Source organism: Gymnodraco acuticeps, unplaced genomic scaffold (assembly GCF_902827175.1).
Source record: "Gymnodraco acuticeps unplaced genomic scaffold, fGymAcu1.1, whole genome shotgun sequence".
Lineage (NCBI taxonomy): Eukaryota > Metazoa > Chordata > Actinopteri > Perciformes > Bathydraconidae > Gymnodraco > Gymnodraco acuticeps.
The window spans coordinates 77,312-94,529 of NW_022991760.1; the positions used below are offsets into that span (position 1 = coordinate 77,312).

Genomic DNA, 17,218 nt, shown 5'->3' on the forward strand with positions numbered 1-17,218 from the left:
GATAATGAACATTACCAAATGTGTTTAATGACAATACAATCTGAAGCTTTACTACTTGTCCCTTCTTCCAACAGGTGAGTATTTTTCAATATGACCCTCCGCCTTTCTTTTGTGCAGACATTCAGAGTATGTTGTGACTGGTTAGTAGCAGAAACATCTGGAAGGCCGGGTGGTAATTAAATCCCCCAGATCTAACACATTATTTGATCACTTCTACTACTACTTCCATCATCAAATGAGAATGCACACATCATGTCAGAGAACCTACAGCAGAATAATTCACATATTATATTGTGAGTTCAAAAAAAGACAATGTCCAACATAATTGAAACAAAATCTAAAAAACATCCAATAATCAAAACACACATTAGAAATAAAGTCAGTAATAAAGACAGTTTAAGCCATGGTTGATTGGTAATTACAGTAACATGACATCAGGTATCTCTTCTGTTTGTAGTGCCCTCTGCAGTAATCCTTCCTACTTGGTCATTTTAATATGGAGTCTGTTCTCCACATGTATTTGTTGACGAACCATAATGGGTCTCATTCAATTCCCTTGACTTTCAGTTCATCTCGGACTCGGCTGAGATAATCAGGGTCTGGGTATCCATAGCTGCAAACACAAGAACACACATTCAGGGACTTGATGTCAAGAATATCAGGTTTACTGTTGCTGTGCCTCCTGTGAAATCATACGAGACATCTGTACTGGATTTCAGTGTCAGAAGGTACTCATGCCATAAATTCATAGGAATGAATGATTCATTGTAAAGTGAAAGAAATCAGGTTGTGCCATTACATGAGAGGTAATTATAGCAGTACAATATACTACAGTAGTATTCTGCAGGGTATTTACTTCAGGTGTAACTGAAGTCTGATTTAAGAGTTGCTTATATTTCACATCATTAATCCAGATCTGTAAACGGTACTTGTGGGTTATCTATCTGTCGCCACTTTTTAATAGCGGGTAGCTGGTTCGTCCATATTAACTTTTTAATTTCTCAAAATAACAAACATTAATCCTATTTTGCGGCGATGGGTTAGAGAGTCTGAAAAAAACAAGAAAAGTGGCGACAGATAACCCACAAGTACCCTGTAAAGTAACTAAAGGTATTAAATCCATGTAGTGGAGTAAAAGTACACCATTTACATCTGTATTGTAGTGGGGCAATGTAGCAAAACTGTGAAATACTCAAATAAAGTACAAGTACCTCAAAATTGTAGTTCAGCACAGTACTTGAGAAGATTTACTTTACACCTCTGTCAATAAAATATGTTGTGAAAAAAGAGTCCTTACTGAGTTGGTCCCCCATGTGTGGATGTTTTGTGGTGAATATCGTTCCAGGTGACGATGTTGTTCCGTCCGCTGGTGGTGGAGTGGCCCACAGTGAAGATGAGTTTCTGACGGAAGGCCCTCGTCAGCAACTTCAAGACCCCCCTGCCCTCTGAGAAGTCTGGGAGGTAGGCCGTCCGGGACGCCCCCTCGTACGGCTGCCCGGGGTGGGGGTGCTCCTCCTGCACACACACAGAAACACAGCTCAGGTCTCCTGCTCAGCCAGGTGGTGAGAGCCATAGGTGTATTATCATTATGGTAGATATGTATGTTTGGTGAGACAGTTGCATATTCTTTGAGGTATAATTAAACCGTTTTTGTATCTCTGTTTGTTTCTGGACTGCGCAAGGTTTATTTGTATTATTGTTTACGACCGAGTTTCATGCAGTAAAGCAGACTCTAGTGCGCAGGTCTAAGAGCTTAAAATGACGCTTCACCAGTCTGACATGGGGGAAGACTACAAGGTGGTTGAGAAAGCTTCTGACCGCAGGCGTCCGCACGCCTGATGGTGTTTATTTATCTAAACTTAACACACGTAAGGCAATTTGTGTTTGGTAGATGATTTCTATGTTGTAATAGGGCTGCAACAAACAACTCATTTGATAATCGATTAATCTATTGATTAATGAAACGATTCATCGACTATTCGGATTATGCCTTGCACAATTTCTCAAACGCTCTTATTTAGCCATCAACTTTTAGATTTAGCTTGAGGTTGTTTTAGGCATGTGGAAACTAACAATGAAGACAATAAAGATGAATACTTCATTCAAAAATACATATTTTATTAAACTTTCTGCTGAAAGATAAATAAAAAATCTGTCCATCAACATTTTAAACCAAGGATAGCAGATCAGATAAAAGATAACTTTTTTGCATTGTCAAGTAGGGATGGGTATCGTTAAGGTTTTAACGGTACTACTACTTTTATCGATACCACTTATCGATCCGGTCTTTTAATGGTACTCTCAGTGTTTTCCCCTATATACAAATACAAATTAAAGGGTTAGGTTTTTTTTAATTAAAATAATAAGTGGCGACCCTTTTTCATTTTTGATTGTTTGTTATGTGGATTTGTAGTATTGTGTTACTGTAAGTTCAATAAAGGTGTATTTTTGCTAAATCTTGAGACATTGCCACTGTATATACTAGGCAGGGCCGATTTTTGGCATAGGCATAGGCGGTCGCCTAGGGCACCAGATCTGTGGAGGCGCTGCGCTAGCTCTGGGAGGGGAAAAAACATTTTTGACTGTTGGCACTCATCCTAATTTTCGGCCTTGATGTAACAACATTCATAATTAAGTAAACGTAACACCCTTTTCATCCCGGTTACACTTTTCATGTGCCCTGTACGATGGGCGCTTTAAGTGATGAAAGTGGGGGATGTTGGCTTATCTGGCACCCGCAGCTCACTGCCAAAGTGCGAGCGTGGAAGCGAGGGAGAGAGAGGGCGCACCAGTACCGGCGCTGTTGTTATTAGAATCTGGTGCTAGCTGCGCTAACGGATATAAGAAGTAGATGTTTCTAAAACCAGGGTGGAGGAGAGCTCTCCTGTCAGACTGAGAGGCTCAGTGAGGTAAAGGACTCTCTGAGTGTTTAGATAGTTAATTTTAGTCTAAGTTATCTCAGTGAGTCTCAAACGTTTTGACCACAAATTATGTAAACAAATATTTCCAAGGCACTCCTTTATAATTATTAGGATGAATAAAAACAGGTTTGAAATCCTTCCAATGTATACTATAGGACAGTAAACCAAAAATATTGTTTAAAGTTGGAGAGATACAAAAATATGTTAACTAGGTAAAATAAGATATGAATGAACAACAAAAATAAAATAAGTTACATTTATTTGTTATTGGCTATGGTAGGTTATTGGTTATGTTCACATACTTATTTGATTATTAAAATGTAAACCGATCTTTTTCATATGGGTGTTTAGAGTTGTACCCTCTAGATCAGAGGCCTGTACTACGAAGCAGGATTTTCGCTTAGCGAGCTAACTTCAAAAACTCTGGGTTTCGGGTCCTACGACGCTGGTTATCTTTTTAGCGGGCTAGATCTCCATGGTAACTTATGCTGTGCGGCTAACCTGGTCGGGACCAGGTTAGGTTGCAGGCTAAGAGATCAACTCAGTGAAAGCACCGCCTGCTGACCAATCAGAGCTCAGTGTGTGGAGTTTAAAGCGATCAAGTCATATTACAGGAGAAAGGAAATACAGAAAAGCTGCCGTTGCAGGAAAGACGGCCGGCAAAAATCACAGACTGTGTGAACGTGAACATGAATAGAATATCACCTCCCATCTTCAGAGCAATCTGACTATTATAACATTAGCGTTAAGAAAGCTTAATTAAATATCTGCCACAACATAAGTAACCGGATCAGAGTAACATTAAGTACAGTCCGCGGCATATCACTTCATAATGTATCATATATCTCCTTATCTGAGTCAGCTGAGCCGTATCTGGTCGTGCAACACTCACAGTGTCACATACTGTATGCAGAAGTATTATTTTAAGCAACACATTAAGTTGAGGAAACACTCGAGTCAAATGTAATTAAAGTCAGATCGTGTCTTAGACGGGGCAGTGATATCATAAACCTGTTAATGTACGCATTCAAACACTTGTTCTGTTACCAGCTGTATTCACCTTGCAGGTGCAGCTCTGTGGCTTTGATCCTGGATAAAGTGTTTAAGTCATGGATGTTTAAAGTTTAACTTCTTCATATTTGACTAATATTATAGTTGACTTTTCATTCAGGAAGTATGACGCTGCGCTGTCCGTACGCTTCTCCATGGGTATAACCCCGGACCCCCCTAGAGGATGTGCCGTCCTACTAGGCCTCAAGAGCCTTTCTTGTGCTGGCAGACACATAAATACAAATTGGCGGGGCGCACTTCGCACGCACTAAAAATTCCACGCGCTCCGCGCTCACATTATGCTGGGCCCACGTGCCTTAGCACCACTGCTATGACTCCATCCTAGGGGAAACACTGTACTCTTATCGGTTCTTTTGAAAAAAAACAAGGTAAATTAACAAAACAAATTGTGAACAAAATTAACATTGCTTTTTATTTAAATAAATAATATTTCACATCAAAAGAAACGACAGTGTTTTAACAAATCGTATTAAATAATCTGATGACAGAATTGTAAACAGAATAGCTGAAACTTTAACAAAATAAATAACTCAGTTACCTCTAATCATTAACCCATGTTTGTATCATTGAGTTAACTCTGTGTGTTGCTGCTAGCATACATAACACCTGACGGGGAAACGTTACTCGTGGATGGGGGGGCTACAGAGTTACTAGAAAGACAGTCGAACACGGTGCATTCCTCCGTCTGAATGTGGTGCACTTTTGCAAAATGTTTAGACAAATTGCTTGTGTTACCGCCCTTACATGCTAAACTCTTATTGCACTTTTGGTAACTAGCATTGTCCACCTCAAGACGGGTAACATTTAACCACACATTGGAGCGCATATATTCTCTCCGCCGTGTGTGTGTTGCATGCATGTAGTAGCCGCGTGTATAAACTGCCCCGCCCCCTCGCACACAGACAGGGGGAGAGATCTCTCGTCTGGATTGGAAAGATCGAAAATACATCGTAGACGCATTTTGTTTTTATTGCATATTAGAAACGGAGTTGGCGACACTAAGACTGCGATATCATGTTTATGTAGCAATGATAAATATGACAAATGTTTAAAATGTCTCCAGTACCGATAAAAATACCGATAACGTTGGAGCTTAACGGCGCGTAAAACACACGTGATGACGGCACCAACGAATCGACGACTGAATTAGTTGGCAACTAATTTGGTCATCGATTGTGTCGATTAAGTCGATTAGTTGTTGCACCCCTATGTTGTAACAATGCTTTTTGGCAATACATCTTATACCGTTGGAAAGCCTGTTTTCTTACCTTTCCATAGGAACAAGCATTTGTGGGATGAGCAGCAGAGCTGAGTATGTGGGTTGCGCCCATGAAAAATGTGAAAAATCTCCTCTGCCAAACAGCTTTTTTTGCTGCTGACTCTAGTTTGGTGTTGTTTGTTGGATTGGATGATTGAAGTCTGATAAATAAAGACATATTGGCAACAATTAATTCATTTAACAAGCAGCCTCAGTAGCGTGTGGAAGAACCAAACACAGCCACAACAGCCTCTCCTCCTCATGCTGGTCACCAGCCTGCTCACACTCTGCTGTGGGATGGCTTCCCATTCTTCAACCAGCATTTGGTCGCAGGTCAGCCAACGTGGTAGTGGTGGTCACTCTGGCACGGACAGCAGGGCCAAGTTCATCCCAAAATGATGTTCAATGGGGTTGAGGTCAGGACTGCAGGCCATTCCATCCTCTCCTACTCTATTGGTGCAGCAATCAGCTAAGTGTTCTCCACGTCTTTTCCACACTGTGACCCTACGCTCCATGTGCTGTAGGCAGAATCTGGACTCATCGCTGAACATAATGTTCCTCCACATGTTGATGTTCCTCCACATGTTGATGTTCCTCCACATGTTGAGGTTCCAGTGTTCTGAACATAATGTTCCTCCACATGTTGAGGTTCCAGTGCTCTGAACATAATGTTCCTCCACATGTTGAGGTTCCAGTGTTCTGAACATAATGTTCCTCCACATGTTGATGTTCCATTGCTCTGAACATAATGTTCCTCCAGATGTTGAGGTTCCAGTGCTCTGAACATAATGTTCCTCCACATGTTGAGGTTCCAGTGCTCTGAACATAATGTTCCTCCACATGTTGAGGTTCCAGTGTTCTGAACATAATGTTCCTCCACATGTTGAGGTTCCAGTGTTCTGAACATAATGTTCCTCCACATGTTGATGTTCCAGTGCTCTGAACATAATGTTCCTCCACATGTTGATGTTCCAGTGCTCTGAACATAATGTTCCTCCACATGTTGAGGTTCCAGTGCTCTGAACATAATGTTCCTCCACATGTTGAGGTTCCAGTGCTCTGAACATAATGTTCCTCCACATGTTGATGGTTCCAGTGCTTCTGAACATAATGTTCCTCTCACATGTTGATGTTCCAGTGCTCTGAACATAATGTTCCTCCACTGTTGATGTTCCAGTGCTCTGAACATAAAGTTCCTCCACTGTTGAGGGTTCCAGTGCTCTGAACATAACTGTTCCTCCAGATGTTGAGGTTCCAGTGCTCTGAACATAATGTTCTCTCCACATGTTGGATGTTCCAGTGCTCTGAACATAATGTTCCTCCACATGTTGAGGTTCCAGTGCTCTGAACATAATGTTCCTCCAGATGTTGAGGTTCCAGTGCTCTGAACATAATGTTCCTCCACATGTTAAGGTTCCAGTGCTCTGAACATAACGTTCCTCCACATGTTGAGGTTCCAGTGCTCTGAACATAACGTTCCTCCACATGTTGAGGTTCCAGTGCTCTGAACATAACGTTCCTCCACATGTTGAGGTTCCAGTGCTCTGAACATAATGTTCCTCCACATGTTGATGTTCCAGTGCTCTGAACATAATGTTCCTCCACATGTTGAGGTTCCAGTGCTCTGAACATAATGTTCCTCCACATGTGGAGGTTCCAGTGCTCTGAACATAATGTTCCTCCACATGTTGAGGTTCTAGTGCTCTGAACATAATGTTCCTCCACATGTTGATGTTCCAGTGCTCTGAACATAATGTTCCTCCACATGTTGAGGTTCTAGTGCTCTGAACATAATGTTCCTCCACATGTTGATGTTCCAGTGTTCTGAACATAACGTTCCTCCACATGTTGAGGTTCCAGTGCTCTGAACATAATGTTCCTCCACATGTTGAGGTTCCAGTGCTCTGAACATAATGTTCCTCCACATGTTGATGTTCCAGTGCTCTGAACATAATGTTCCTCCACATGTTGAGGTTCCAGTGCTCTTAACATAATGTTCCTCCACATGTTGATGTTCCAGTGCTCTGAACATAATGTTCCTCCACATGTTGAGGTTCCAGTGCTCTTAACATAATGTTCCTCCACATGTTGAGGTTCCAGTGCTCTGAACATAATGTTCCTCCACATGTGGAGGTTCCAGTGCTGTGAACATAATGTTCCTCCACATGTTGAGGTTCTAGTGCTCTGAACATAATGTTCCTCCACATGTTGAGGTTCCAGTGCTCTGAACATAATGTTCCTCCACATGTTGAAGTTCCAGTGCTCTGAACATAATGTTCCTCCACATGTTGAGGTTCCAGTGCTCTGAACATAATGTTCCTCCACATGTTGAGGTTCCAGTGCTCTGAACATAATGTTCCTCCACATGTTGAGGTTCCTGGCAGCAATACGAGACCGGAGAGTGGCTGCTGTTTGGCATTGGTAGAGGAGATTTGTCCCATTTTTCATGGGCGCACCCGACATACTCAGCTCTGCTGCTCATCCCACAAATGCTTGTTCCTCACAAATGTGGTACCATTGGAAAGGTAAGAAAACAGGCTTTCCAACGATTTGTTGCCAAAAAGCATTGTTACAACATATTTTATTTACGGCTTTGATTATAATAACATAATGTTGGAAATAGGTTCAAAATAATAAACGTCAAAGAAAGAAAATAGTGTTATATTGCTGGATAAGCATGAATATGCATTCCAAGTCTTTATTATTTTGGATGTGGATTTTGACATAAATTATAACTATCACAAAAAACGAATGAAACTTCCATTGTTAAAAGTGATCTAGCAGAGAGACTTTGCAAACATTAATCATAAATGCTTCAAATGTTGTTAGGAATTAAGATAAAGAAAATATATATTAGGGACTCATGTTATTTTTCATTTTTATATGTTTCTTTAATACCTCAATTATGTCTCAAGTCAATTTGAACCAACAGGTGCAAAATGTGAATTTAATACGAGGGTTCAGACAGTGTTGTGTGTGAATTGCAGTCTGACACTGTAAGTGTCTTAATCACAAACATATCTATTCTTGCACCATGTTGCTCAAAAGACAGACGTTACATAAAGAAAGAAAAACGTAAATGTATACATTTAGAATATTTGTACCACATTACCTTGCTGTCAGGCAGCTTTAATGGCAGGGAATGCCTTGCTATCAGCTGGCATATACCATTCTATTTGATAAACTTGCTGGTTCCTGTTCTACTTGGGCCTCAATTGGTTAGTTAGTTTGTGTTTCTTAAGCAATTCCGAAATGGACCTGAACTGCATTTTGTCGTGCAATCCTGTGCGGTACAATGGAAGCAACATGGCTAAAGTAAAACAAAAGTCCATTCCCATGTTTTATTATTCAGTGTTTAATCTGTTGTCTTACCTTTTGGATGCCACTTGGAATGTAATAATTGATCGTTATTGTTCCATACTTCTGGTAACCAGGCAAAGACGAAGAGCTTTTGGTGATATCCATGCTGCCTCCATCCGGCTGTGTCCCGGTCAAAGTGCCGTACAACGCTCCACACGTCGGGCAGACAGGCTTGTAGTCAAAAGCTCTCTTCAGACAGTCTCTGCAGAACGAGTGTTTGCAGCGCAGAGTCTCTTTCTCTGTGTTTTCTATCGCTTCCATACAGATTGGACATGCTTCTACTTCAGGGTCCTTGCTGAGTGTAGATGAAGGACCTGGGGTTCTGCTGCTTGGAGTGTCTGCAGGACCTTTGTTCCCTGGACTCTTGCTCGGGCTTGGTGTTTTTTGTGAAAGGAACTCTTTCAACTGAGCAATGTGCAGAAAAGGCCCGGTCACTGTTACTTCAGGTCTGCTGGGGCTTGTTGTTGTGGGTTCAAAAAGCAGACGTGGAAATGTCCTTTGCAGGTCTCTGAGGTGGTGCGGACTCACAGAGACAGATGTGACCTGCAGGTCGGAGGCCGTTCTCTGGTAGAACGTGATGAACCTCTGCCGGACAAAGTCAGCATGAACAGGTTCTGAGGATCCCTGGTGTGATCTGAAGGTCACCTGTTCTGTGCTGCTGGCTTTATCGTGCAATGGTTCAATGTGAAAAGTATTCCCTTCAATTTTCTTAAGCTCTCTATCACATTTGTCCTTAATGTAGGCCATGACTACCCCGGATACATCCACAGGTTTGATCTGCCCCCTTGTGACGGGAGAGGTTGGGTGCATCACTTCTGACAGTTTTTCCATAAGTTGGTCTACCTCCTCGAAGGTTCCTCTCACGATGTAGCCGTGAGCTTTCTTCTCATGCTTGTAAGGTTGAAGAATCTTCTTTATTCTTCCGGGGTCTTTGCAATAAGTTACGTCAATCTGGACAGTGAGGTCTGTGATGATCTGCTACAAAATACGACAGCTGAAGTTAGGCATGATAGCAATGTTTGAAAAAAACGTGTATTTATTTTTTAGATGTAATTTATTCCAGGGAAGATATTTATTATTAAAGACATTTGCACTGACTTTCAGCCCTTCATCACATTAACTTAGAATGTGCAAAAATTCCTAAAAATAATGAATTTTATCTGTGCAGGAGCTGCATCTCCATCTTTTGTTTAGTTCATACAGGACTCCTTATAAGATCCAGATAATTGGAAACTGTTTCCGACATGATTAGTTACTAACATTTATCGCTGCTGTGGCTAGGGTTTTTGAATCTGTCAACAACTGAAAAATAATTTCATTATACCGATAAATATAATAAAACCATTTATTGAAAGCAATTATCAGCCTCCACTGGCTCCATGAATCAAAACCTCTAACGTGGAAAAAGTTCATACAACTGAGTAGCCTCTGATAGCAGATCTAACTGTTATTCATTTATTAATGACAGCCCATTTTATTCAGACAGCCATTCTCAAAGATTCTTTACATAACACAACATTTGGGAGGTGGAAGAAGATCTTGTAAAAGTAGAAATTCCAAAGTGTAGGAATACTCTGTTACTCAAGTGAAAGTAGAAAAGTATTAGCATCTTAGCAATAGGCTATACTCAAAGTACCAAAAGTAAAAGTACTCATTACGCAAATTCTGGTGGAGTAGTCCTACTACAAAGTAAACTGGAAATACTCAAGTAGAGTACAAGTACCTCAAAATACAGTAATTTGAGTAAATACTTAGTTACTTTACACCACTGCTTAAGTTGACCACATGATTGCCAACATAAACAGGGAGGGTTTGGATAATAACTGCCACTATTATTTGAATTGAAGAGCTTTTATACTGAAGGTGTGAAACCGGAAACCCCTTTCATAGTTTCCTGGCTAACTCGGAGCCCTATCTTAAAGGTAGGGTAGGTAAAAATCGAGAAACCAGCTCGAGTGCGCTAGAATTTGAAAATACACAGCCGAAAAAAATCTGCCCCTTACTTCAGACTTCTTAACAGAGCCCCTCCTCCAACACACACGAACGTGCACATGACCAATGAGGGCACAAGATAAGTTTGTGCACGAGATGGAAGGCTGACAGGCAGGTAGGCCATCCAGTTACTTTAGCCGAGCCGGCTAAAATGATTGGTCGTGCTTTTTTACATAGCCACGGCTTATGGCAATGTTTATGTATTTATTGTCAAAGCATTTAATGTTTTCGAGTGATTCTACAATTTAGGGTACATTCCATGTCCATTGATGTCCATTGATGATAATTATAATTATTCTAACTTTTTTCTTCAAAAATATCATATTTTGCCTATTATTGGAAAGCATGTTATAATATCACACAAACATTATGTGCATCCTATGCTTTATTTAGCTTGAAATGTGTCATGATGTTCTTAAATTGTCAGTTGTTGCTATGTCCGTTTTTCAGTTGAGGGTGTCTTGGTTTCAAAATAATGAATAAAAACCATTAAAGTAAATAAAAAACTATTATTCATTTATTTCAAAAGTCTAAATACTAAAGAATAATAATATTTTTTAATTGATTTCCTCCTTTAAATAATTTAAATATCTTAATATATGAATGTCCGCAAAGGTTCTGTCAACTATGTTACTAACAGAACTCTCCCCTTTAACTCAAAAATGCTTTGTCCCAATACCAGGGTTATGGCTAGAAAGGATCCGTCTTGTGTAAAACTGTCGCGAGTCACGTGACTGAATGTTTACATTTGACAGGCAGCCTTTCAGTTACGATCGTTAACATCAGTGGGCCACAGCAAATGATGGTGAGATTGTTGATGTGAAATGTAGGCCTACCCTAAATGATAGAATCAGTCAAAATTGCTATCGGGATGTTAAAGAGCAACTTGCAGGTTTTTTTTTTTTTACTACATTTATGCTTAACCTTGCCTGAAAATTACAATTAAAAAAGTTAATGCAGGATTTGATATGTTTTACAAGACATAAGGGCAGTAATTAAGTCATATTACGTCACATGGGGGAGCAACTTTCTCGGACTCCTTCTCTGCCCAATCCGCGGTAGCAGTTTGTAGTTGGTTTGAGCGGTTGTGATTTAGTGAGCTGGTATTTTTTCGGTAATTTTACATTGCATTTCACCATTTGTATGGTCAGCCTGTCAGGACATCGAGTCCACAGTTTCCCTAACAGGAAAAGGACCGGAGCTAGCTTTTGTTCCTGGGTGCGTTGTGCGAGGTGCATCCACCAGGTGCAGCACATACTCTCCACAGCTGAGGCCTATCAAACAAAACGCTTATCAGGAAACCGTATTACATCTCTCTCCCCCCCTTCGCTCCTCTCTCTCTCTCCCCTCCGGTACAGCACCGTAAGACGTAGTGTGGAGTTGCATTAGGTAACGCAAGATATGGCTGATACTTGCGCATTAGTTTCTGTTATGCATCAGTATCAACAGTCCTGCCAGTAACGTTACTATATTATTAGGGATGCACGATATTGTTTTTTTTAAACCGATACCGATACCGATAACTTCCTGCTTCTCAAGACCGATACCGATAACAAAAAATGTTTTACGCCACTAATTATTTTAACGCGATTAACGCATGTGTATTTTTTTTCCTTGGCCGCCCCGTAGTTTCAGAGCGCATCGAGTTTAAAATACCATCTACAAGCTGATGCTGACAGCCCCGCTCCTGCCGCCCGCTTGTGGCAGACCACACTTCCACGCTCACCGGCAGGCACGACTGGCTGTTGGGAGGACCGGGAGGGTGTGTGTATGTGTGGCCCGAGCGAGCGAGAGAGAGACCTTACGTGCATTGTTGTTGTTAGCATCTGGTGCTAGCTAGCTGCGCTAACGGATATACGGAGCTGCTTAAATGAAAACAGAGGAGCGACATTTCGCCACAACTGCGCCGAGCACTTGACTTTATGCAGGAAGCCAGACAGTGGGACATTGTACGAAAAGTCAGCACACTCAGCACGGATAGTGCGCAACATGATTGCAGCGTCCAGGCAGCTCCGGTTCGAGCATATGCCTTGAGTTGCACAGCTCCAACGCCCATACCACTGACGACATGTTTGTTTACTGTCCTGGCTTCACGGCCGCACACCATTTACGTCACAGCCAGGCATGAGTTAGGGAGCGCTGGATTTGTGAAGAACTCCCCTCTTCCTAAACCACTAATACCACAGTACTGGCAAAACGGGAGGAGCCGAGTGAAAAACAAGCGCCCCTCATCCCAATCCACCCACACCGCAGTATTTTTTTATTTTTCTTTACCCAAAAAATATATTGTATATTATCTGGGCTATTAATACTGGTATCGGGTTTATCGGGATGACGTCATAATTCCTAATATCGGACCGATAATTATCAGGACGATAATTATCGTGCATCCCTATATATTATCAATACTACTTTAGTTATAGCCTGATATATGATAGCTAACTTTACAATGTTGTGATGTGACTGACGTTAGCTAACATTAACTGTCTGTAGCTAACGCTGGTCAGCTGCCCTGTTCTCCACTGGTTCTCCTAACACCACAGCTACATTTCTCGCCGATGGCCGTTATTTTTTCTAGCAGGCTCATAATTATAATCATATGCATTCGAATATATATTTTCAACCTCTTCTGTGTCAAAACTAGCATTGTGATCCATGTTTATTCATACGTTAGACCGGCCGCTCTCCCCCATGTTACGTCACACGTGGGAAGGCTTATGCGGAAGTGAAAATGTCTTACAAAAACGACGCCAGATGTCACTGTAGTGTATATTCCTGTATATTTTTTTGAAAATCTAGTGTATTCATCATTTTCCTACACATTTATTCACTGGTGTGTTTTTATTCACTTGCCAACCCTCCCGATTTTCGCGGGAGACTCCCGATTTCATTGCCCTCTCCCGGTTTCCTCCCGGGGTCATATTTCTCCCGCATTTCTCCCGATTTCTGACAAAATCTGATTTACTCACGACTGTTTCCACTCGGACTTTAATACAGCTACACCATTGTTTGGTTTCCATCGTAGCGCGTCTCTTTAGTAGCGTGCGCAACTGAAAGTCTGAGAGGGTGAGAAAGATAGTCACAGAAAACAGAACAAAAATCGACAATTCTACCCTCTGCTCACTCCGTTCCTGTAAAATACAGGTCCAGCCCACACATATGCTGGTGCTACAGGCCGCAAGGCAGTGCACTTACAACTACAATACGCATGTTTATGTTAATCTAATACAGCTCCGGCGATCCACTAGCACCAAGCCCGCCTTAACCTGCCATCAGGCCCTGGGGCTGTAGGCCCCCTATTTAAACAACAAATCAAAGTCTTTTATAGCCTCGGCAGGCTCTGTGATCGCACTTCTCCACTCTGCTCTATGCGCGCCTGGTCCTCTCCTCCAGATGAGTGATGTATCGGGCCTCCCTCATGTATTTGTCCGGTTGGCGTTGGCTCCCCTCCACGTAGCAAGTCCTCGTCGTCCTCTCCATCTCCTCCAACAGATAATGTCCCTCCTGTCTGTTTTTCCTCTCCACTCCATCGCTATCAGAACCAGACGGCCTACTTGGCTCCGAGGCCCCTCAGCCGGCACCGCTGCCGCTCAGTACAGAACTAATCTGTCCTTCCTCCTCATCCTGGCCTACAGGTTTAAAATAACCTGTAAGCTTCGACATGTTTTGTAATAGCTGCTTGTCTCGAAACTCCTTTTCCCTCAACAATTTTCTTTTCCGAGTGCCACTCTCAAACTTTTTCTTCTCCGACATTTTCTCCTAAACAACCTTCATCTGTCACTCAATCACTCACAATTTGAATAAGTCACATGTGAAACACATTCTCATTCTGATTGGCTGTTAAGTGGTGCCCACTGACTGTTTCGGAGTCATCATATGTGAGAAAAATCTCTGGAATCCATCGATCTGATTGATTAGCGGAGCAAATGATCAAAATAGTATGGAGGGAAGATATTTTCGTTTGGATTACTGGTCTGGGGGAAGCTCACGAGTGTGTGTGTATATACACGCTCACGAGTGTGTGTGTATATTAGTGCTGTAGCGACGCGTCGACGTCGCCGACGCGTCGACTTCAAAATATCGTCGACGACATATTTCCGCGTCGCCACCATAGACTGTATGACGCCACACACACGTGGGTCACCCAAAGCAACAAGCAGTTCGCAATCGCACTTCTAACACAATGGAGACTGAAACGGCTACCAACTCCTCCTCACAGGATTGCGCACGAAGCCCTCAAACGAAAACATCTCGCCCCAGGTCTTCAAAAGCATGGGAATATTTTAAAGTTAGTCCAAAACGCAAAGATATTTATATATTTATATCTCACTGAGACTGCTGCTTGACCGGAAGCAGCAGCTAGCTGTGGTGGCAACCATTAGCAGCTAGCATTTGCTCTCCGATTTAAAATGGAATTATGGATTATAAATTCAATAATTTTTTTATACATAGACGTTAAAAACCTATGGATTAACCGATTCAGCCGCGTTTTTTCTCATTTTAATGCCATTGAACACGTATTTTGATCAGATTGACAGCTACGGCGGTGAGACGATCTCCCTAGAAGCTCTGTGAAGGTACGTGTTGTGATGACTGTATTTGCTTCCCCTGTCGCGAGTCCGGATCACTCAGTGATGATACTATGTACCTACATAATCTGTGGAGTCTCAGCTTTAATCGGATATCTTGTATGTGCAGCTACGATAAGTAATAAGGGTACTTTTATCTTGAGATCTGTGCCAATGTCCGTTAGCATTTTTCGCTCAGGGGTCATTTAGATGCTTCTTATGAGACTTGTGTTTTGTTTTGGTAAACATGGTTTGTATCGTCAGTTAGCTGAGATTATTTCCGTTAATCTGGTATAACACATTAATAGGTTCTTAAATATTAAGATCCCCTGAGACACAGTATCATCAGTACATTACGTTTTTTATGAATTGAACAACAGAAAAATAATCGTTCGATTAGTCGACTAATCGATCAAATAATCGCCCGATTAATCGTTTTCAAAATAATCGTTTCCCCCCAGCACTAGTGTATATACACACACACTCGTTTTGCGTTTGTGTGTATTGTGTTTGTTTCCCGGGGAATACCCTCACAAGAAACACCGGCTGTTGTTATGCCTGCTGTGACGTCAAGTTACTCCGTTCTCCGCTTGTAATTAAGCTTCAAAGCTGTATTTATCATCTGAATTTGCCGAAACAAGTTTAATATTCTGAAAGCCAAGACTTTGTTTATTTGAAAACAGATGAAAACAAACTGTAATGGACCCTGCCGTGTTATCTATGATTACTATACGTCTTACATTCAGAATTTCAGCGGAGGGAGGGGAAGCGGCGCTGTGAACAGCAGAGTGGCGAGGGAGAGCTGTCTTCTTCCCTTTACAAGCTTCAAAAATGTATTTATCGTGTGATTTTGGAAATACAAGTTTCATATTCTGAAAGCCAAGACTTTGTTTATTTAAAATTTTCAAAAAATACCTGATCTCCGTAGGCCCCTGGGCTTCAGCCCATGTCAGCCCGTGCATTAAGGCGGCCCTGTCTAGCACCCCCCCCCCCCCCCCCCCGCGGTGGTTTTGGAAATGCTCCCGATTTCTGAGGTCTCAAGGTTGGCAAGTACGGGTGTGTCTAACCTGCAAGTTGCTCTTTAAGAGCATTCCATGGAATATAACAAAAAGTGTTTCTGGAGTGAATTACCTACCCCACCTTTAAGTAGGAAATCAAATCTTTAAAACTAAAGAAGATTGCTTTTGCGACAGAAGCATAGTCTTAAACTAAAGAAAATGAAGAGAGGCATTCGCCGCCATTTTCTTGGTAGGCTATTTGTACAACAAAAACAACGACAAACACCGTGACTATCTCTATGACTACCAGACGGTTGAAAACAAACCTTTCACCGACTATAAATGATTTCTGCTTTCCTATTTCAGTCCCCTAACTGCTCAGCTGTGTGTAAATATATGTTTCCTTACCTTCATACCGAGCAGCACCGTGTCTTTGACCACAGACTGTCTGCTCTGAACACAGCACACCAGCCCTGTGGCGCCCTCTGTCCTGCTTTCACTTTCGATCAGAGCGGGGAGAAATACTCACCTTTTGCAGTAAAAGTGGAAGTAGCCTACCAGACTTTGTTAAAAGTAAAAGTCCTGCATTCATGTCACTCAAGTAAAAGTAGAAAAGTATTGTCATCATTATGAAGATTGGCCAATTTCAGAATAATATGATATGTTTTGATTATATTTATTGATGCATTAAAGTGTTCTCAAAGCTGGTAAAGGTGCAGCTAGTTTGAATGACTGTATACTGCAGGGTAACTTGTGAAGGTGGAACTAAAGTCTGATTTAAGAGTTGATTATATTTCACATCATTAATCCAAATCTGCAAAGTAACTACACACAGTAGAGTAAAAGTAGCTACACCTTTAGGCTACCTCTGAATTGTAGTGGAGTGCAAAGTAAGTAAAGTACAAGTCTCTCAAAAATGGTAGGCCTACTTAAGTATAGTACTTGAGTAAATGTACTTAGTTACCTGTCACCACTGATTATATTCCATTCCTGCCAATGAATCCCCCCTTAGTTTAATTTTTAATTACATTTTTATTTTTAAACCTCGGG

At 41.5% G+C, this 17,218-nt stretch overlaps 1 protein-coding gene across 1 annotated transcript; it reads right to left on the reverse strand.

Moving 5' to 3' along the window:
• Positions 1-16,660, reverse strand: si:dkey-3h3.3 (uncharacterized protein LOC100144568 homolog). Its single transcript, XM_034199296.1, has 4 exons — positions 16,577-16,660; positions 8,623-9,588; positions 1,298-1,515; positions 1-613 (listed from the first exon to the last, which is right to left on the reverse strand). Exons 1-4 carry the CDS (start codon positions 16,580-16,582, stop codon positions 544-546), a joined length of 1,260 nt encoding a protein of 419 aa, XP_034055187.1. The 5' UTR covers positions 16,583-16,660; the 3' UTR covers positions 1-543.
• Positions 16,661-17,218: the final 558 nt, after the last annotated feature.

What these genes read in the sequence shown, in the direction of transcription:
- si:dkey-3h3.3 (XM_034199296.1), bottom strand. An exon ending in TTCCAAGTGGCATCCAAAAG is followed by an intron (nt 1,516 to 8,622) that starts GTAAGACAACAG and finishes GTGTGTGTGCAG; the next exon opens with GAGGAGCACCCCCACCCCGG. An exon ending in ACACATGGGGGACCAACTCA is followed by an intron (nt 614 to 1,297) that starts GTAAGGACTCTT and finishes TTGTGTTTGCAG; the next exon opens with CTATGGATACCCAGACCCTG.